Source organism: Colletes latitarsis, chromosome 12 (assembly GCF_051014445.1).
Source record: "Colletes latitarsis isolate SP2378_abdomen chromosome 12, iyColLati1, whole genome shotgun sequence".
In the NCBI taxonomy this organism is placed as follows: domain Eukaryota; kingdom Metazoa; phylum Arthropoda; class Insecta; order Hymenoptera; family Colletidae; genus Colletes; species Colletes latitarsis.
In genome coordinates, this window is record NC_135145.1 from 23136635 (window position 1) to 23158273 (window position 21639).

Here is a 21639-nt window from a genome sequence, read left to right on the forward strand (position 1 = left end):
GCCGTGCCCCCCGGACACCACCCTCCGAGTCGATCGTCGATCGTCGAGCGCCGCCTCTACCGCCAAAGGATGACGGAAATACCAAGTGGCCCGGTTCTTCCCGAATTTATTGCTCGTTAACACTTTACCGACCGGTAATCTACGTTACCGACAAAAAACAATCGGTAAAAGCATTGTCGGTAAGCGTTACCGACAAAGAACAGACCAACGGATCGGTAAAACAGTCGATTGAGTGTCGGTAAAGCGTTAATCGTCGATCCTAGATTCCACAAATCCTCCGCTCTCGGTTTGACGATACTTGTTGCTGTTTTTCAAAGTCGCGAACCGCGAATAGCTGTCGATTCGAGCCTCGATAAAGAACCAAGGAACGCTATGGCGACATAGAAACAGGCGATCTTCCGTTACACGACATCCTCGAGCGACTTTGCCTGTCACAGAAGATCGCTCGAAGATCCGCGTACTCCGTTTCTCCTCGTATTTCCTCCATGCTCCGTTACGCTTGCTCGTTTACAGTGAAGGTCATCGCGCACCCGGACAACTCGACCAGCTTCGAGGTGATCGAGTCGCAGCTCGAGAACCCGCTGATAGACGCCGAACACCAGGACCTGCTAGCCATGCAGCAGCTCTCCGTCCCAGGAGGCCATCATCACAAACAGCATCGCAAGAAGAACCAAACGGACGATCACGATCGTGAGTAATTGTTCGATCCTCGAATAATCTTGTCTATACTCCCTTTTATCGACAAAAGAACAGTCGGTAAGTGTTACCGATTAATAGACGGTAAAACAGTCGATCGACTGTCGGTAAAGTATTAATCTCCGATCCTATATTCCATTGTGGTACAAGAAGAGGGCAATTGCATATCTGTGACTCATATACGAATCACAGGCAGTGAACGCGTTGAACGTGATTCTTAGAGATTCTTAGAGAAGAACGGTTGCGGTTTATACGTAGTTCGTGGCCAATCGGGTAACGTGTATATCGAGGCACGGGCGCGAAGTTCGCAGGTTCTTGCCGTCGGATTAAAGTTCGAAATCCGGCGGGCTCGAGAAATAATACTGGCAGATACGGAGTCGGGACAGGAAATGAGAGGACCCCGGGAGGTGAAATTAAATTAAACTTTCGCCGCGATAAAGTTTTGAGACTTGGCTCCGTACGACGTTACGCGATGTTACGCGTACGATCGATTTCGCCGGCGAAACTTTTCGCGAAAAATTTACGACGCGCCCGCCCACGGCCCCCGGGGCGAATTCGCGGGATAATTTTGGAGGGGAAGACGAGGGAAATACATATTTTCCTCGTCCCCGTAACTCACGGCAGGGTTGATGGATGAACGAGTTCTGCAGCGTTAAACAAGAACGAAACCGTGGTGGCGGTCAGCGTAATTCTACGCGCAGTAAATCCTACCACGACGAGAAATACTGGCCACGGAATTTTATTTAGACGATTTCTATTAGAACGATGGATAGGGGACGAAAAAATGATGGGGTTAGAGTAAGACGAATAGCGGGAATCGATGAAACGCGTGGGCCAATACGAACTATAACGCATCGAGAATTGATTGCATCCCGATCGGGCGGCGAGTAATTATCCTTGGTTATCCTTTAATCCAGCGATTACCCGCGTATCGATGTTCCGTCCGGTGATTGATTCGAGCGAAACCGATTCCTACGGTTCGACGGGCAGCGCGAAGCTATCGTGTCCCGTAATCCGGACCGTCCGAAAGAAAGGCAGGGATGACTGATTTTTACCGATCGGGAACGCCACGGAGAAATCGAAAATTTATTTATTTGCTCGCGATTATTTCTCGTATTTACCCTCGACGGATAAACGAATTAAAAATGGCGCCGCGTCTTCGTGCGCCCGTCGATCCCGACGGGGATGTAATCAGTCCCGCCTTTCACAGCCGCGTGGAACAAGCGAGCATTTCCCGCCACTCGTCGCGTCCTAATTAAAATTCGTTCGACCGCTTATTTACCCGTTTCTCCGTGGACGGTAACCTAACGAGTCGCTATTTTCTCCGGGGTTCGAAAGTCGAACTCCCGACGGGTCCCCGTCGCGCTGGAATTTCGCATTCATATATTCAATTTCGATGGAGCGGTCTGCGGGGACCTCGTTCCGTCGACCAAGAAGGATCTTGGACGCGTGGACTCGATTCGAGAAAATTGGAACCGATAGAAAAGTCACCGTTCGTTTCTTCTGGTAAATAATGATTCGTAAAATTTGGTAGTTGTTTACTCGATGAATGCACGGAGTGGAGAATTGGTCGATTCGGATATTTTTTTCCGGGTCTCTGACGCGACGAAGCGCGAGAGGGAGAGAGACAGGACGATGTAGGCGCAAAATCGTTGCTCGTTATCGGCCAAGTTAAACAAACGGGTCACCGTAATTATAACTCCGGTACGCGCATCTAGGTCCGGGCATGCGCCCACCTCCGATGCACCTGCGAGTACGTTCGAGCGTGCTCGTCAAAAGTGCGCCCCTATCGATTTCGGATATACATATATAAAGTAAAATCCGTCGACTGCCCTACATTTTTTGTTTTCCCGCGGAAACGCCATCCGCCGACGCGCATGCGCGGCCAGCCTTCCGGTCAACGTCTCCGGAAGCATCTTACGACCGTCTCGAAACGCGCGTTAAAAGTGCATAAACTTTACGCTCGTGCAACTCGAAGGCTACTCACTTCTCATGCATTATCGAACCACCGTCAGCAGCGGCGAAGCTTCCTCTTTAAAAATGGTTTTTGGTTTTTGTCGATCCGACTTCCCGTTTTCGAAATATCGTCGTGTAAAGAGAATTGTGTTTTTTTTAATCGAACTGTCTCTCTCGCGCGCGAGGTCGATGACCGCGTGACGTAAACAACGAAACGTAAACAAACCGTTGACCCCAGACAAAAATCGTCGTATCTCCGGAACCAATAACGCTATCGACTCGTTCGAACGCTCATTTTAAAGGGAATTTCATCCCCCGTCCAATGAATACGTTAATTACAATCATACGCTATGGAGAAGCTAGCTTTACCAAATATTCTCATACAACCTATGTCGATGGGACATTTTTTACTCTTCGAGGATTACTAAAGGATCTGTTCCCCAGCCAGGAAGTTCATCAGGCAACCGTGACCTATCGTAGGCACGAAGTTTCCGTAGAAAGATGCAACGAAAGCTGGAACGTGTCCGTGCATAAGTTCGGCCCCTCACGCCACCGCGGAAGAATAATTCACCCCCGCAATTAAACTCGAAGGAAACAATTCACAGTCGTAGCAATTGTTTCGTCTGTTGCACGCGATCGTAGACCGGTCAAATAATTATTTTTTCTACGTCCCTGATTTTTTAATTATCCAATTACCTTCGAAACGCGATCGCTGAACTTACCTTGAGGGGGGGAGGAAAGTCGAGGCTTTTCCTCGCCATTTTCTCCGTCTATCAGCGGCTCGGTAATTGGTCATCCAACACGGAGAATATCCCTTACACCGCGGGATATACGATTACAAATTGTCTCCCGGTTCTTTCTAGGGAACGGGGGGGGCTGTGAAATTGTTTAAATCGCAAAGTCCCCCGGGAAGGAAATATTTTGGCGATCGAATCGAGACTCTTCGGTCGTTTTTCCGGCTCGATGGGAAGCGATTCTCCCCGTTCGCGTGGCTAACGAGCTCCGTCGAATTTCTACGTCCGTGCACCTGCGTCACCGGAAAGGTTCGGGGGAGGCTGCCAGTGGCCAGATATATCCTGATAGGAGGGGGGGCACACGGCATCGATCTCGAGAAGCCAGACGGACACCGGTTCCAATTACCGCCAGTTCGAATTGGCCGTGTTTCTCGAGGAATCTGTCTGCGATCGAGTCAAGTTATCCCGCCCACGCCCAGCCCGTACCCTCAAACTCCTACGATTGATATTCCTACGCGAAGTCGTCCTCCCACGACAAACTTGTCTACGAGTTTTGAGGGGAGTTCTTACCCAGGAATGGTAACAGCAATTTTAATTGGAAAACGGTGATAGGGGGGGTACAAAACGCCTCGAAATTAATTAAGGGAAAATTACGATCCCCCTTCTCCGAGAAATTGCTCTTTTCTTCGATATTAGAAACGCTGTTTTATATCCTCCACTTGTCGATCCTCAAATTTTTATTTCTTTAGCTTGAAAAAATTTTTTAAACGATGATATTTATGGTGAAATAAATTTGGATAGAATTCGTGAATTTTAGCAAGGTTGTACGGAAACAAATTTTAGGTTATGTGCAATAGAAATTTTACTTTTGTGAAATGTTGTACTGTTTTTGTGAAATTTATCAAATTCTAGTGTTTGGGGAGACGTTAGCGGTGATTTTAATTAAAATTGACGAACGAAATATTTCACGGTTTAAGTGGGGCTAGTTAAGGGAGGTCCAAGGTCAAAGACAAAGCACCCTCGGGGTAACGAAGGTTTCGAGAACGGTAATCAAGGCGGTCGAAGGGAGGACGCTCGTTTGTCTTAATAAAGTGCGTCGAAGGCATGTTCCTCGCGACGGCTGACTTATGGCTAATCATCCTGAGCAGCTTGCACCCCCCTCCCCCGGTCTGTTTCCAGCAGTTTTTCCCTTCCAGCAAAATTAGAGAGTCCATCGATCGAGAAAAAGTGATTAAGTGGACCCTCCACTTGTAAAACTCGTTTTCTATTCACTCTTTGGTATATTTTTTTAAGCTTCCTTTTTAATGGGGGGGTTCCAGAGGCCGAAATGAGAGGAAAATCAAGAATACCAATTTGTTGATGGAGGCTTCGTTATAAAGTTATTAACAATTAAATTCGAAAATTTCAAATCGTTCTCAAAAAATTATTTTTGGTTGCAGGGATAGATTGCAATCATTTTTGGTCATTACACATACCCTCGAATTTCTACTCACTTCGGAGAAAAAAATTCTTTACTGAAAATACAATGTCTGACCATATCGTTGATTCATTCCCCTGAAATGTCATGTGAATCTTTAAAACGTCATAACTTCTGAACGGATTGGACGATTTTAATGTTTAAAAAAGCAAACTACGCGTATTTTGATGGAGTATATGTAGAAATTCTAAAAATATTCAAAAAGTTGTTCCTTAACCCCGTAAAGTGAAAAAAACCCCCATAAAAATGGTCCAAACTTCAAACGACCATAACTCCTACAATAGCGGATATATTTCAATGAAACTTTTTTCTGAAGTAGAGCTCATGAGTACCTATAAAAAAGTATTAGACAACTTTTCTGTAGGGCGACAAACAAAATTACTAAAAATGAAAAACGAATTTTTAAGAAAAATCAACAAGGGCGTAGGTGTCTAAATTTTTTGGCGAAAAATAAAAATTTCCCATCGTTTTTAAAAAATTATTTTTAGCTCAGGGGGTTAATTAGAATCATTTTCGGTGAATAGGTATACCCCCGAAATCCTACTCATTTCCGAAAAAAAAATTCAAGAAGGTGGTGAAATTTTTCAGTGAAAAAAAAATTTTACAAATTATTCTAAAAAAATTATTGTTAGCTAAGGGGGTTAATTTCAATCATTTTCGGTGAATAGACATATCCTCGAAATCCTACTCAGTTCCAAGAAAAAAATTCGAAAAGGTGTGAAATTTTTCGAGAGAATTGAAAACTTTCAAATCGTTCTGGAAGAATTACTTTCGATTTGGAGGGTCAATTATAATTCTACCCACTTAAGGATCTTAAAAATTCGTCCATGAAGGATCTGTGCTCCCCTTTCAACCCCTTCCGCTCGAATAAGGGTTTCTTTACAGTCGAATAATGGACCACGAATGCTTATTGTCGAGGAGAAATCGAAACGTCGATATATAAACGTCAGGAAACTTCTCTTTGTGCCCACTAAAAGAATTAATTCGACTCCTCGAGTATCGTATTTTTTATTTGATATTTGACGTTCAGGTATCGATTGAATTTTCAGTCTCCTCTCGTTACATCTGACCCGAATCTTAATATAAACCTAATCTTAATATAATTCTTCGATTCCTTTCCCTTCTTTTAAATCCTACAATTTAAAAAAAATTGAAGTCCCATATTTTAAACAAAATAATTTTATTTTTAAGCTCCTCTCAATACATCTGCCCCAAATCTCAATTTAAACCAAGAAACCTTCGATTCTTTTCCCCTTTTTTAAATCCTACAATTTAAGAAAACTTTAAATCCTACATTTTAAACAAAATAATTTTAATTTTAGTCTCCTCACGAATACATGTGCCCCAAATCTCAATATAAACCAAGAAACCATTCATTTCCCTTTCTTCAAATCCTACAATTTAAAAAAACTTTAAATTCCATATTTTAAACAAAATAATTTTAATTTAAGTCTCCTCACGAATACATGTGCCTCAAATCTCAATATAAACCAAGAAACCATTCATTGCCCTTTCTTCAAATTCTACAATTTAAAAAACTTGAAATCTCGTTATATTTTTAATAAAATAATTTTATTTTCCTCTCTGGGGGGAGAAGTCTTGTTATCACGGGAGTACAAGGGCGTAAATAAATTAGATATTCTCCAGCCACGGACCAATTAGCATTAAAAACAGTTGCGTTAAAAATTAGTCGAAAGTTCGATCGCTACTTCTGGATAAATTAACCGGCGTTTCCGTTTCGCGGGGTTGCGCCCCCTCGTTCCAGTTTCAGTTTCAATAGTAAAATTCAAACGCTGTTATTTTACTACGTCCTCTGTTCGGTTCCTCGAGGGTCTCATTAGGAATCTCCACTGTTTAACTTGCTCGTTAGCGAAATTACCAACATGTTTGTTCGTTGCAAAATCCTTCTTTCAGAAACTGCTCTAAAGAGTATCCAAAAAGTAAATTAAATCGTAATCATTGTGTAATTGTGTTCTCCCCTTTTTCCATTCAACTTGTTACGTACGCTTGTGTCTCTTTGAAAAAAAAGTGGGCGTTTCTCTGGTGGGCAATACATCACAACCATAACTCCTTGCAGTTTTTTCACGATATTAGAATAAACTTAGATTTGCAGCTCTCCGTGGGGACTAATTAATCGCCCTGTTACGTGTCGCGATGTTTTACAAGGCATTAAACTCTGAGAAACCCGGGACACTTCCTGTTATTTTCTGTAGATTAGTTTATCAGGTAATTACAACGCCATCAGCGTATACAGGGTGTTCGGCCACCACTGGGGAAAAATTTAACGGGAGATTTTAGAGGCCAAAATAAGACGAAAATCAAGAATATCAATTTCTTGACTGAGACTTCGTTAAAAAGTTATTAACAGTTAAATTAAAAAATTTCCAATCGTTCTGGAAAAATTATTTTTGCTTGCAGGGATAGATTGCAATCATTTTTGGTCAATAGACATATCCCTGAATTCTTACCCCTTTTCGAGAAAAAAATTCTTTACTGAAAATACAATGTCTGACCATACCGTTGATTCATTCCCCTGAAATGTCATGTGAATCTTTAAAACGTCATAACTTCTGAACGGATTGGACGATTTTAATGTTTAAAAAAGCAAACTACGCGTATTTTGATGGAGTATATGTAGAAATTCTAAAAATATTCAAAAAGTTGTTCCTTGACCCCGTAAAGTGAAAAAAACCCCCATAAAAATGGTCCAAACTTTAAACGACCATAACTCCTGCAATAGTGAATATATTTCAATGAAACTTTTTTCTGAAGTGAAGCTCCTGTGTACCTACAAAAAAGTATTAGACAATTTTTCTGTAGGGCGTCAAACAAAATTATTAAAAATGAAAAACGAATTTTTAAGAAAAATCGACAGGGGGTAGGTGCTTAAATTTTTCGACAAAAAAAAAAATTTCAAATTGTTTTAAAAAAATTATTTTTGGTTACTGGGGTTAATTATAGTCATTTTTGGTGAATAGACATACCCCCGAAATCCTACTCAGTTTCGAGAAAAAAATTCAAGAAGGTGGTGAAATTTTTCAGTGAAAAAAAAATTTTTCAAATCATTCTAAAAAAATTATTGTTAGCTAAGGGGGTTAATTTCAATCATTTTCGGTGAATAGACATATCCCCGAAATCCTACTCAGTTTCGAGAAAAAAATTCAAGAAGGTGGTGAAATTTTTCAGTGAAAAAAAAATTTTTCAAATCATTCTAAAAAAATTATTGTTAGCTAAGGGGGTTAATTTCAATCATTTTCGGTGAATAGACATACCCCCGAAATCCTACTCAGTTTCGAGAAAAAAATTCAAGAAGATGGTGAAATTTTTCAGTGAAAAAAAAATTTTTCAAATCATTCTAAAAAAATTATTGTTAGCTAAGGGGGTTAATTTCAATCATTTTCGGTGAATAGACATATCCCCGAAATCTTACTCAGTTTCGAGAAAAAAATTCAGCAAGGATGGAACTTTAAACGTTAATAACTTTCTAACGAAGCCTTCATCAACAAATTGCTATTCTTGATTTTTGCCCTATTTTGGCCTCTAGAATCTCACCCTGTATTAAGGTCGTTAATAAATAACTTCCAACTTCCGTTCGATTATTATTATCGAAATAATACATTTTAAGTCGATATTAAACTGATAAAAAATTTAGAAATACAGTAAAGGTGATTTAGATATAAATATTTCTCCAAATTGAATTAAGAACAGGTAAGCATTCGGGTAAAGTTTCTCGTTTCCCAGTTCATTGTGCTCGCATAATTCTTGCATCAACCTTATAAATTTATTCCTGGGCACCCCTAATGCGAAAGTTTATTTAAAGTTGTCGCTTAAAAGTAAAGTTTGCTTATGTAAATACGCGGTTTTATTTCCCCCCTCGAAACTGAAACTTTCGAATGAACATTTGCTTTTTTTTAGAATCCGTACATAACTTTAAGCTATTTTACCCCTCGATCAAGTTAGCCAGTCAATTTAATTACTCTTTCTATGGTTTAGGTTATTTCAGACACTGGTGGCTCGAAAACATCGTCGATAGAAATAACCTGTCGTCGATACGTGGTCGTAGAATTTCCGGTTTCGTAGTTTCCCTCGTTCCGGCGATTTTATTCCTTCGACTACTAAATTCCCGCGAAACCGGAGCCCCGGCGATTTGCATAAATAAACAATTATTCCCGACGATTGTTTTTAAGTGGCCAGAGGGGGCGGGGGGATAAATATCGGCCGATAAATATTCAAGATCCGCCCCGGCAAAGGTCGTTCTTTTACCCCGGGTCGAGCCAAGTCGGTCATCGGATGATAAATCATTCGTTCGCTGTGCAAACGACCGCGAAGCGTGACTGTGACTCCTTGCAACGAATATTCATTGTTTTGCAAAACACAGAGGACATGTTTTATTATATAAAATTCGATTTCTGCGTAGAAACGTCGGTGGTGTTGCCCTCAGCAGCCTCGGACCTGGACAAACTGCAACAGCCAGTGAAGATCGTGCTCTCCAGCACCTGCCACCACGCCTACACTGCTTGCAAGTAAGGAAAGATCTTTAATCAAATAGCAATAGATCCTCTAGAGTGTGTTCACTGGTTTCAGAAACGATCCAGAGTGCAAGGTCCTGCTGGAGCCCGTCCTGAACCACTGCGATTCCTCGAATTGCGCCAGAAACGAGTGCATGGAGGCGTTGCAGAGCTTCTACAAGTCCGCGAACCACAAACACTCTGTGGAGATAGCGTTCTGTCTCTGCAGGTGGGTACAGAATTAAAAGAATGTTACCGCCTGATCCCACGAGACCTTAAAATCGTCCTTTGTGCCGCGTAATTCTGTGCAAACTCGCGGGGTCAAACGTAGAAAGACACAAAGGACCTTCTCCCGGAGAAGTGTCTTAAGTTTTGCATCCCTGATCCTTTAACTTTTAAGTGGCTTTCGCGAAACAATGCTCGAAACTTCCCCATTTTTTCTCTCGTTTTAAGTTGGTCCTTTTGTATCGATGTCCACCTTTGTGTTCGTTAATGCTGGGAAAAGATTACGTCGAGGGGGTCGTTGGGGTGCTCTGAGGGGAGGAAGAGAGGTTGGTGGTCGAATAAAATACGCAGCAGGCTCGTTTAATGCTCGTTGAGCAATACCCGCCTCGCCAGACTGGGGAATTCCTCCCTTAAACCTCCTTACAACCCCGGAGCAAGCAGATGGAAGTTGACTTTGGGGTGCTCCCTCGCGCAGTAAATCGCTGCGTCTTCTCTTTTCTCACGAAACGTCGAGCTACGAATCGAGTCCTTTATCCAAACCGACAAATTCCGCCATTAACCTTCCCACCTTCGCAATTAATCCACTGGAAACGGGTTACCTGTGCGTCCCATCCGTTTCCACGCTTTCAATCTACTACAAACTTCCTGATTTAAATTTTTACAAGGCCCAGTTCTCAAATTTAATTGAAGCCAGAAATTAAAAAAGATGGATACAATTTGGAAATAAATCTTTACCCTCTTATAAAATGAATTTTCAAGTTTTTAAGAGGCCCAGTTTTCTGGGCCTCAACTTTAATTAAAGCTAGAAATTTTTTCGTCGATAACTCGAGAACGAGCACGTTAACCTATACTTTTAACCATGGTGTCGTGTTCCCCTGATTTTGTCCCACAGAATAGCCTGTCGAAATTTTGCCCTGCGACGATTTTTGCCGCCGGAGCGATCGTTCGCGCCAGTTCTTCGTTAATAACTCGAAAACGAGCACGTTAACGCTTATTTTCTCTTATATGATACTTGTTCAGTTTAACGTTTTCTACCTGGTAGGCTAGTTGCTTTTTTTTTATTCCGAATTTTTAAGACACCCAGGTTCTCAAGCTCCTCAAATTTAATTAAAACTAAGATACATACAGTTTGGAGTTAAATGTTTATTTTCTTACAAGAACAATGAACGTGCAAATGTTTTAATTAAAGGTAGAAACCAAAACATACAAATACAGTGTAGAGATAAATGTTTATTCTCGTATAGAAAGAAAATTAAAACAAGTAGATACAATTTGGAACTAAATATTTATTCTCTTGCAAAATGAATGTTCTTATTACGCTAAATCTTGCAGAAAGACGGATGGCAAGAAGGACGAGTGCATAGTGGCGCAAGAGAAAATGCACCCTGCATGCGCGCAGAGAATCGTTGGCAACGAGACGCCGACGTGTCACAGTTTGGCAGAGGCCTGCAAAGAAAACAGGGGTTGCAGGTACTTGAGACTCGAAATATTCCATAATATTCGTTTAATTTCGTATTTTTTGCTCGCTAAAAAAAGTAGCTCGTGCGTGTAAAATCGTAAGCAGACTCGGCTCCGCGCTCCCTCTGAATAGCTTCTAGATGTGTTAGATTCAAACTTCCGTGTTGGAGACTCGTTCACCCTTTTTCGGTGCTCTCCCCGACAAGTCGCGTTTTCTGCTGAAACATACGCTCCGCGTTGAACGGGACCGCTGCAGCGATACTGTTTTAATGTAGACAGTTTATTTTCCTTCGCCTCTCGTTATGAATACTGTTTTTCGCGACGGTATTCCGCAGGGGATGCAATTCACGACAGGTTAGACCCGTCGTCTGGCGTTTTGACCGAAGACACGGAACGATACGTCCACAGAGAAACTGACAAAACGACGATTAAAAAGAACTACGCGTCTAAAAGGGTCCTTTTAAAAAGATTGGCTTCGCGTATTCAACGCTATCGAGACAGTGATTTAAATGATAAATCGACGCGTGCATACGATGGTCGATTAATCCTGTCTCTCCCCGACGATTATTTTCAAAGCAAATTTATTTCTGGATTAACTTGAACGTAGGGGGGAACGCGAACGACCTAGGAGATTAATCGATCGCGTATTAAGATCGCAAAAATTAATCAAACTCTTTCCCTCTAGCCCCCCTCTCGATTTGAAAGTTAAATCGCGAGGCAACGAGGAGCTGCTTGATCCAGTTTTCCCGCCTTATGAAACACTTGATTATTTCAAAAATAAACGCCACGTTTCGCGTTGAATTACACGCTCGAACGAGTCCACGATTTGACTAATATGTTTTAAATGTATATTACGTATCCCTTACCAGCCAAATTTTATTTATTTTGTCGAGTCAGTCTGTATTGAAATTCAAATCTCGCGCGTCGGCCACGCGGTGGACGAGTCGTGAATAAATTCAGTGAAATGAAGGGTTAAAACAGTCGTCGGATTCATAGTATTTATTGAGAAAGTAATACAGTTTGTTGCGTGATCGAAGCATGTTGTTGTTTGTCCTTTCGCGAGATCGTAAACGTGAAAGTGTTCGTGAAAACCTTGGACGCGTTGGCGGAGAGGGGATGAGAGGTTAGGTAGTGTTATCGGGTCCGTCCTTCGACGCAGTTCGCTCGGGAAGTTGTTGACGATCGTTTCGACCGCGTGTAGCGATATCTCGTGATTGGTGTCGCGTGTGCTGTGCAGAATGAAGTTGGAATACTACGAGCAAAGCTGTGCCGTGGACAGCGTGACGAAGAAGTGCGCTGGGCCCACAACAGAGTGCAGGAAAGCGATGCTGGGTATCCTTGGCACCGAGCTGCGATCGAACTGCGCCTGCAAAGGCACCGAACTCACGCAGCTCTACGATTGCCTTGGCTGGCAGAGGCTTCTTTGGGTGAATCCTTGCGTAGGTAAGCGAACAGCCATTCTCCATCGTTCGTTAGCTTTAGTATTATCGAAAACGTTATTCCCTCGCATTAAATTCTGCGCGTAGCTACCTGTCGCATAAATATTAAGACACAATGTTTCAAACGTCCCGAAAGGAAATCGTTTGATCGTATTTATGAATTTATACACGTTAATAAAATCGACGGCAGTTCGTTGTCGAAACGACTCCGCGGTATAGGATAATATGAATAATTAAAAGCGACGCAACTCGACGGTGAAAAGTTAAACGTAGCGATAAACGGGAATACCCGGCGCAACAATGGCCCGATTCCATATTTACGGAACGACGGAAGGGGGGGGAGAAAAAAAATATCACCGGGGGAACGAAATGGATGAGATGCATTCGAACGTAGTCGGTTTTTGATCGTGAAAAATTTCGAGATAAATCGCGGTCGCGCGCCTGTGATTGCACCGGAGGCCCCGGACACGGTGAATTTCCCTCGCAAATACGGATACACGCGGTCGAGCGGATCTCGTGTGTCGTTTTTAATCATAGATCCTGGAAAAGCCTGCTGTTTCTTGGTTATTCGACGTAATTAATTCCTTCTCTTTTTCGCCTGTTTCGAGAAACGTTGTCAAATATCTGTCGGAAATATATCGATACACGATCGATGCCATTGCACGTTTCTGCGCATAGTTTCCACGCAATGATGGCCGCGAGCAATAACACGTATTTCTCTCGCTGTCAAACGTATCAGTGGTTAATTATTAACAAAACAAGGTATAATGAGTGGAAAATGAATAAAATCGTCGATCCACGAGATTTGTCGAACGATACGAGCTTCCTTGCGATCGCGACTAATTCAACCGTGCAGAATTGCGATTACATCGGTCGAAATAACAAACGACACGACATATATCGATAAAGAGTTGCAATAAATTCCTTTTCATTCTTTTTCTGTCCTGTTTCGAGCATCTAATAGAAACGTTGTGAAATATCAGTGAAAAATATATCGATTATGATCTACTCTACTACGTGTCACTGGGCCTCTTGCCACTGCGCATAGATTCCACGCAATGATGGCCGCGAGCAATAACACGTAGTTCTCTCGCTGTCAAACGTGTCAGTAGTTAATTATTAACAAAACAAGGTATAATGAGTGGAAAATGAATAAAATCGTCGATCCACGAGATTTGTCGAACGATTCGAGCTTCCTTGCGATTGTGACCGATTCAACCGTGCAGAATTGCGATTACATCGGTCGGAATAACAAACGACACGACATATAGGTGAGAAATATATCGATAAAGAGTTGCAATTAATTCCTTTTTATTCTTTTTCTGTCCTGTTTCGAGCATCTAATAGAAACGTTGTGAAATATCAGTGAAAAATATATCGATTACGATCGACTCTATTACGTGTCACTGGGCCTCTTGCCACTGCGCATAGATTCCACGCAATGATGGCCGCGAGCAATAACACGTATTTCTCTCGCTGTCAAACGTATCAGTGGTTAATTATTAACAAAACAAGGTATAATGAGTTGAAAATGAATAAAATCGTCGATCCACGAGATTTGTCGAACGATACGAGCTTCCTTGCGATCACGACTGATTCAACCGTGCAGAATTCCGATTACATCGGTCGGAATAACAAACGACACGACATATAGGTGAGAAATATATCGATAAAGAGTTGCAATTAATTCCTCTTTATTCTTTTTCTGTCCTGTTTCGAGCATCTAATAGAAACGTTGTGAAATATCAGTGAAAAATATATCTATTACGATCGACTCTATTACGTGTCACTGGGCCTCTTCCCACTGCGCATAGTTTCCACGCAATGATGGCCGCGAGCAATAACACGTAGTTCTCTCGCTGTCAAACGTATCAGTGGTTAATTATTAACAAAACAAGGTATAATGAGTGGAAAATGAATAAAATCGTCGATCCACGAGATTTGTCGAACGATACGAGCTTCCTTGCGATTGTAACTGATTCAACCGTGCAGAATTGCGATTACATCGGTCGAAATAACAAACGACACGACATATATCGATAAAGAGTTGCAATTAATTCCTTTTTATTCTTCTTCTGTCCCGTTTCGAGCATCTAATAGAGACGTTGTGAAATATCCGTGAAAAATACATCTATTACGTGTCACTGGGCCTCTTGCCACTGCGCATAGATTCCACGCAATGATGGCCGCGAGCAATAACACGTAGTTCTCTCGCTGTCAAACGTGTCAGTGGTTAATTATTAACAAAACAAGGTATAATGAGTGGAAAATGAATAAAATCGTCGATCCACGAGATTTGTCGAACGATACAAGCTTCCTTGCGATCGCGACTGATTCAACTGTGCAGAATTGCGATTACATCGGTCGAAATAACAAACGACACGACATATATCGATAAAGAGTTGCAATTAATTCCTTTTTATTCTTTTTCTGTCCCGTTTCGAGCATCTAATAGAAACGTCGTGAAATATCCGTGAAAAATATATCTATTACGTGTCACTGGGCCTCTTGCCACTGCGCATAGATTCCACGCAATGATGGCCGCGTGCAATAACACGTATTTCTCTCGCTGTCAAACGTGTCAGTGGTTAATTATTAACAAAACAAGGTATAATGAGTGAAAAATGACTAAAATCGTCGATCCACGAGATTTTGTCGAACGATTCGAGCCTCGTTGCGACCGCGACCGATGCAGACGCGCGGAATTGCAATTACATCGGTCGAAATAAGGAACGAACGACGTCGGCACGACACGACAAAGGGCCTTTATCGATCTTACATCTGTTCCCCCAACGAGTCGAGTTGCAAAAGCTCGACCGTACCCGGCATTCAACCGACAGATAAGTCATTTAGATACGAAGAAATTGCACTTGCCGCTCGAGAAGTGCATCGTGCTGTGCGCTAACTGCATCGAACGGCTCCCGATCGTCTTTCGTCGATTCCCGATAGGAATGTAGGTCGAACTCCAGGGTTTGATGTCCTCCGTTCGCTGCCTGATAAACGTCATAGATGCAAATTAACGGGGTGGACCCCCCTCCAGCAGTTGTCGTTGGAATTTATTTAGAACGATGCGTTTGTCCCTTTTTCGTGAGCTTTCGCTGTGGAACGGAGATTAATGTTTCTTTGTTCGATGTATTGTTTTTTAGTCGAGTCACAGAAGGACTATCACGCGAGGAGAAAACACCATCATTATCCGAGGACGACGACGACGACTGTCTCGTCGACGACCAAGTCGCCAGTTAGTACAACCACGGTCACGGTGGTTGGACAAGTAGAAGATAATCAAATACCGGAAGTGACGAGGTGGTCAACCACCGAACCCACGGAAACTTGGGAAATCACCACGACAACGACAACCACCACCACCAGCACCACCACTATGAGCACTACGCCCAGCACCACCACGACCACCACCACTCCTCCTCGTGAGTGAAGCTTGCTCTTCTTTTGTCAAATAAAGAACTCCCCCTCACAATTCCTCCAACGTGAAAATTGATTTTTCTCGATTTTCTACATGGGTGTTCATTTATTTAACCTTCTTGCATGAGTTATTATACAATTTTGAGATGCAAATGTTGCGAACACCCTGTAGAGGAATCGAGATTCAGCGTCGATAACGAGCACTCGAATGGTTAGGAACGCGAAAGGGTACTTTGAGGCCGGGGGATAGCGATCGTTGAAAGAAAAACAACGGTGCGTGGGCGGTGACACGCTGTTTCTAGAATGGGAAAACTCGGTTCCTTTGATCGTTCGTGCCGGACGAGAAATTCTGTCCGAAACACAAGGAATTTTCGTTTCGCCGACAAGAGAGACCCGTTTGTCGAACGTTACAAAGCAAAGTGGGCGGAAGAAACAGGCTGAAAGAAAGATTCAAAACGGCGAAGAAGGGTTCCGGGAGGGGGTGAAAGAGACAGGAAAACAGTTCGTAGGAAACGTGTAACACGCGTCTCAACGTTCGTCTCCTTTATAGGCTTCTGCGTGGTTCAAAGGCCGAGGCAAAGTCACCAATACATAAGGGAGGGCAAAGGCAAGAGGGTGAGTTCGACAATCTGCAAAGTATTTTCGGCCGGAAAGCCTTTTCCACCGATCGAAACGTCCCAAGGAATGCGGGAAAGGATTGAGAAAACGTTCCTAGAAAGACCAAAGTCCAGGAAGATCGAAACCCCGTCGCGATACCTCGGAAAACGAGAGAATTCGCGTTAGAAATATTTTAATATCGTCTTTAAGTTAATAACGCGGTAATAACGAATTAAAAAAGTATTGCAAGCTTTCCTAATTACGAATAGCAATGCAAGTAGTTCGACACATCAATTTCTACGTAAAAAGGCCATTAAAGGTCTCGTTCACTCGCCAAGAGTAAACGCATTTTTGTATACTGTTTTAGATTGTTGTGCGTATAATGTGATGTAAACCATTCGCGCAAAAATGAGTTCTGGGTTTAAATTGCGTGAAATGGATTACGAGAACGTACAAAGGCGTTTTAATTACCGCGAAAATAAAGAAACGCGAATGCAAGAGTCGCCGTAGCATTTTAACTACGCTATCGTTGGCTTTTAAATCGTCGAAGATTCCTGTTTTCTTCCTGGACTTTAGGATTCTAAAAAGAATTCTAAAATTTTCGTATAATTTAACAAAAATTAATACCCGGTGATCCTAACAGCTCTATCGCGAGGACGAGCCGGAATGCTCGGAGCTCTGTCAGTGTGGCGAGGGCGAAGTTTTGATCTGCAACACGATCTGCGTGGATTCGTCGCCCTGCAAGACGGACTTTGCCTTCTACAATCACGAGGCACCGGCGTATCAGGCGCATCGCGGACCCTGCCTCTGCTATAGCGGTCGTTTCATATGCATGCGGCCTTCGCCCGGTGAATATACCCTCCCGTCGCGTCAGATTTCGCGCTGGAAACTTTGAATGGGCCACGATCCAAGCGATACGCAGTCGATCCAAAGAGATATTCTTCCAACTCGAACGGAAACCATAAAAAAAAGACTAGTTCGACTCCGCTGCGTATCGCTTAACCCTTTACCGATCGGTATCGATGGACTTCTTTACCGACATTACCGACCGCTGACGTATTAATCGGTAACACTTACCGACCGGTTGTCGCGTCGATAAAAAATCCTACTGCCGGTCGGTAAAGCGTCGAGAATGGCCTGTGATTATATTTTTACGAACTTTCTTCGTTCACTTGTCCCCTACAGATGCTTACTCTATACCGCACGGGGTTTTCATGTTCCTGGGATACAGCGAAAAGGACGAGAGCTTATTACGACAGCATAACAATCTCACAGTCCTGGACGCGGTGTCGTCCCTCGATAACTTCATGAGAGAAGAAGTTAACAATCAGGTAAACGACGTTACCCGAACGATTAAGGGTCCCCGTAACGAAGTTTCGTCGCTAGTTTTTCGTTAGGTAATTTACTGGCTTAAACTCGATTCGAGTCGCGATTCCCAAGCTCGCGACGGACAGCTTTTCCCCTCGACTGCGGGGCGCACGCAAATCGGGGAATATAAAACGTACGCGACAGGCGAAACTTAATAACGCGAGATAGCGTTGGATGACGCTACGAGACTTCTTTTTCTTTTTATTTGCAGACAGTGTGCACGCTCTTCTTGTACAACGCGACCCGAGAAAACGTGATTGCAGTGGCGCGTCTCGGGACTGACAATCCACCTCTAAATAGCAGCCAGGCTCAAAGTCTGCAGCACCTTCTGCGCGTCAAGGTGAGTAAATTGCAAATAGCGACGACTCCTCTCGTCCCTTGAATTCCCATCAATTTTGATCTTATTTTCCCGGTGCCAACCTGCCTCTCTGCAACTTTATTGACGCCCGGCGGTCCTTTCAGCCATCCCCCATTTAGACGTTCGTCGCGACCTGATACATAACGCGTTATTAAATTACTCATCCGCGTTCCCCTCAGACGCCTCCTCTTATTTAGGACCTCGAGGACCAGAGAACGCAAGTTTAACTCCCGAAGGTAGAACCTGGGATATCAGGGACCTCCCGATTCGCCGCACGAGTGAGATAAAACGAAAATAAAAGGACAAAAAGTAAAGGTATCGCGTGAGCACCGTCGATTTTATTCGCGTCAAAAGGGCTGCGTGCTCGGGCGCGCAGGAAGTGCGTGCAGCCTATCAACTTTTCGTTTCCCTCTTTCAATTTTTACACGGGGAAACTCCTTCGAAATTATCTCGATTAAACATTGCGAACTATAGTTCACAGAACAGTTAAGGAACCATTTAAAAAATATTTATTTCCCGCTCTATTCCAGGTACGTAAATACGAGTAAATACGACGATCGTGTGCAGCGTATTCCCCAGAGCAGGAGGAAACAATATTCGAGTTACGCAAACAGAGGAACTGTTATTAGGAGTGGTCGAACTAGTGGAAACATCTCTATTTTTCTTAGGCGAAAATTCGAGGATCGCGCGCGTTTTGCATACGCCCAGGGCGTCGCGACGCATCGATGGACGCTAGCCGGGGGCGCGTACCGTCGAACATTTTGCGTCGCTCGTACGAGGCTCCCGCGGCGATTTCCAATTTGCGATTAAGCGCCGACCGATTTGCAATTTGATGGAGGGATCGCGAGGTTCGAATTGCCCCCGTCTCGTTGGCCAATCTACCCCTCCTCTCCTCCATTTTTTCCTTTTTTTTTTCTCTCTCCCGTCTAATGCTGCCCCATCATCGATTTTTTCGACACCCTCGCTGTCGTAGAAAACAAAATCCACCCCCTCGGTATCGATCCCGGGGAAGATATCGGCGCGCCAGGTGCAAAAATTTCGCAAACGAAACGCGGAGGGAACAAGTAATTTGCATTCGGCGGTTTAACGTGCGTTTCCCTGGCGAACGAACCTCGAAATTCGCGTTCGACGATACGGTCGCGCGATTTTAAAATACGTCAATCTACCAGGTCCTCCCGCGACGTATCGAGGGGGGGGAACTCGACCGTTATGACGTTTGAAATCCTTGTCTCGACGCTGTGGAATAATGCACGTCGATTAATTCTGCGTTCGCGTGGCCGGGTCTCTGAAAAAAAAGCGATCGTTAACGCGTCGACTGCAACGTCACTCGAGAAATTTATTCTCAAGATATGGACGTTTCGAGAGGATTGGTCAACCCGTTGAATTATTCAATAATTTTTAGTACTTATTCATAGATATTGCAGGTAAATAATTAATATACGGGGTGTTCAGACACCCTTAAGAAAGATTTTAATGAGATTCTCGAATTTTTTTCTGGAAACTGAGGAGGATTTCGGGGGTGTGTCTGTTCACCAAAAGTTATTGTAATTAATCCCCTTAGCTAAACATAATTTTTTTGGAACGATTTGAAATTTTTTAATTTCGCCGAAAAATTTGTCCACCTTCCTGAATTTTTTTCTCGAAAAGAGGTAGGAATTCAGGGATATGTCTATTGACCAAAAATGATTGTAATGTACCCCTGCAACTAAAAATAATTTTTTTAGAACGATTTAAAAATTTTTAATTTTGTCGAAAAATTTAGGCACCTACCCCCTGTCGATTTTTCTTAAAACTTCCTTTTTCATTTTTAGTAATTTTGTTTGACACCCTACAGAAAAGTTGTCTAATACTTTTTTGTAGGTACCCGAGAGCTCTACTTCAGAAAAAAGTTTCACTGAAATATATTCACTATTGTAGAAGTTATGGCCGTTTGAAAATTGGAGCACTTTTATAGAGATTTTCTCATTTCTTTCCGAATATTTTTGGAGTTCGTATATATTCTCCACTAAAATACGCGTCGTTTGCTTTTTTAAACATTAAAATCGTCCAATCCGTTCAGAAGTTATGGTATTTTAAAGAAATGCATGAAATTTTAGGGTAACTTTTCTGGTTACATATTATATTTTCAGTAAAAAATTTTTTTCTCGAAACTGAGTAGGATTTCGGGTATATGTGTATTCACCAAAAATAATTGTAATTGACCCCCTTAGCTAAAAATAATTTTTTTGGAACGATTTGAAATTTTTTAATTTTTTCGAAAAATTTGTCCACCTATCTGAATTTTTTTCTCGAAATTAAGTAGGATTTCGAGGGTATGTGTATTCACCAAAAATAATTGTAATTGACCCCCTCAACTAAAAATAATTTTTTCAAAATGATTTGAAAATTTTCGAATTTAATTGTTAATAACTTTTTAACCAAGCCTCAATTAAGAAATTCCTATTCTTGATTTTCGTCTTATTTTGGCCTCTAAAATCTCCCATTCAAATTTTCCCCACAGTTGGTCGAACACCCTGTGTATTACTATTATTATAGATCAATGGGTTACCATTTTAGAAATTTCTAGCCCCCTTTTGCAGTCAGAATTTGAATAGAAAGAGCCATCAAGAAAAATTATCGAGCAAAATTGTGAAAGGTGAAGGGGTGGTTTTTCCAAGAAATCATGAACCCCCTGTTGGGGGTGGATTTCTTTCAACCTCGTAATTGGATGACCCGTAGATCGCAAAGAGATCGAAACGAGTTCCAATTGAATTCACGGATCTATCGGCTTCGTTGACCCGTTTTAATCAAATAACTGCACCGGATATCGCGTTATTGTTTGGCTCGCGATCCGGAACCTCGTAGCCTCCACGCACTTCGCGCGTTTCGTTCCTTTTTCCGCGAGTCGCGGAAACGGTCGAACGATTTTCTCGATTGCGGGCCGAGCGAACTCGATTCGAATCGATTTTCCAACGTTATCGAACACCCGTGGCGCACTGGTGGATATTCAGTTACGATAGACGTGTGCAAGAAACGCCAGGAACGCGTTGTTAAATTCCCCTACGACCATCCTAACGCTTCCATTCGTTTCTTTTTATAACAATTCTTTTACAAAAATATTTATACATTCGCCCAATATGTCGTGGGTCGCTTTAAAATCGTATCAAGGACGCATTGACTGCAAATAGGCTTTTAATCGATGTTTTAATCAAGTAAGAACAATCGTGTCGAAAATAATATTACATTACACATTTTTACCCTCGAATATGTCCGTGGGTCGTTTTAAAATCGTATCAAGGACGCTTTGACTGCGAACAGAGTGGCTTTTATTCGAGATCTTAATTAAGAGTCGAGGCTGGCACTCGGCCAAGTACCAGGCGATTTGAAAAAAGGAAACGGCGCGACGGGTATCGCTGCAGGCGAT

At 42.5% G+C, this 21639-nt stretch overlaps 1 protein-coding gene across 4 annotated transcripts in view; it reads left to right on the forward strand.

Moving 5' to 3' along the window:
- Gfrl (Glial cell line-derived neurotrophic family receptor-like) overlaps nucleotides 1-21639 on the forward strand; it is a 203474-nt gene that overhangs the window by 163023 nt on the left and 18812 nt on the right. For 3 of the 4 annotated variants that reach the window (XM_076779397.1, XM_076779401.1, XM_076779402.1), the window contains 10 exons: nucleotides 514-690; nucleotides 9281-9386; nucleotides 9448-9600; nucleotides 10929-11066; nucleotides 12292-12497; nucleotides 15640-15918; nucleotides 16464-16528; nucleotides 17154-17358; nucleotides 17696-17841; nucleotides 18090-18218. In XM_076779397.1, the coding sequence (XP_076635512.1) occupies nucleotides 514-690; nucleotides 9281-9386; nucleotides 9448-9600; nucleotides 10929-11066; nucleotides 12292-12497; nucleotides 15640-15918; nucleotides 16464-16528; nucleotides 17154-17358; nucleotides 17696-17841; nucleotides 18090-18218 (1604 nt within the window). Of the gene's footprint in view, nucleotides 1-513; nucleotides 691-9280; nucleotides 9387-9447; nucleotides 9601-10928; nucleotides 11067-12291; nucleotides 12498-15639; nucleotides 15919-16463; nucleotides 16529-17153; nucleotides 17359-17695; nucleotides 17842-18089; nucleotides 18219-18433; nucleotides 18552-21639 lie in introns of those variants that run through there. The other variant, XM_076779398.1, reaches the window with a different exon arrangement.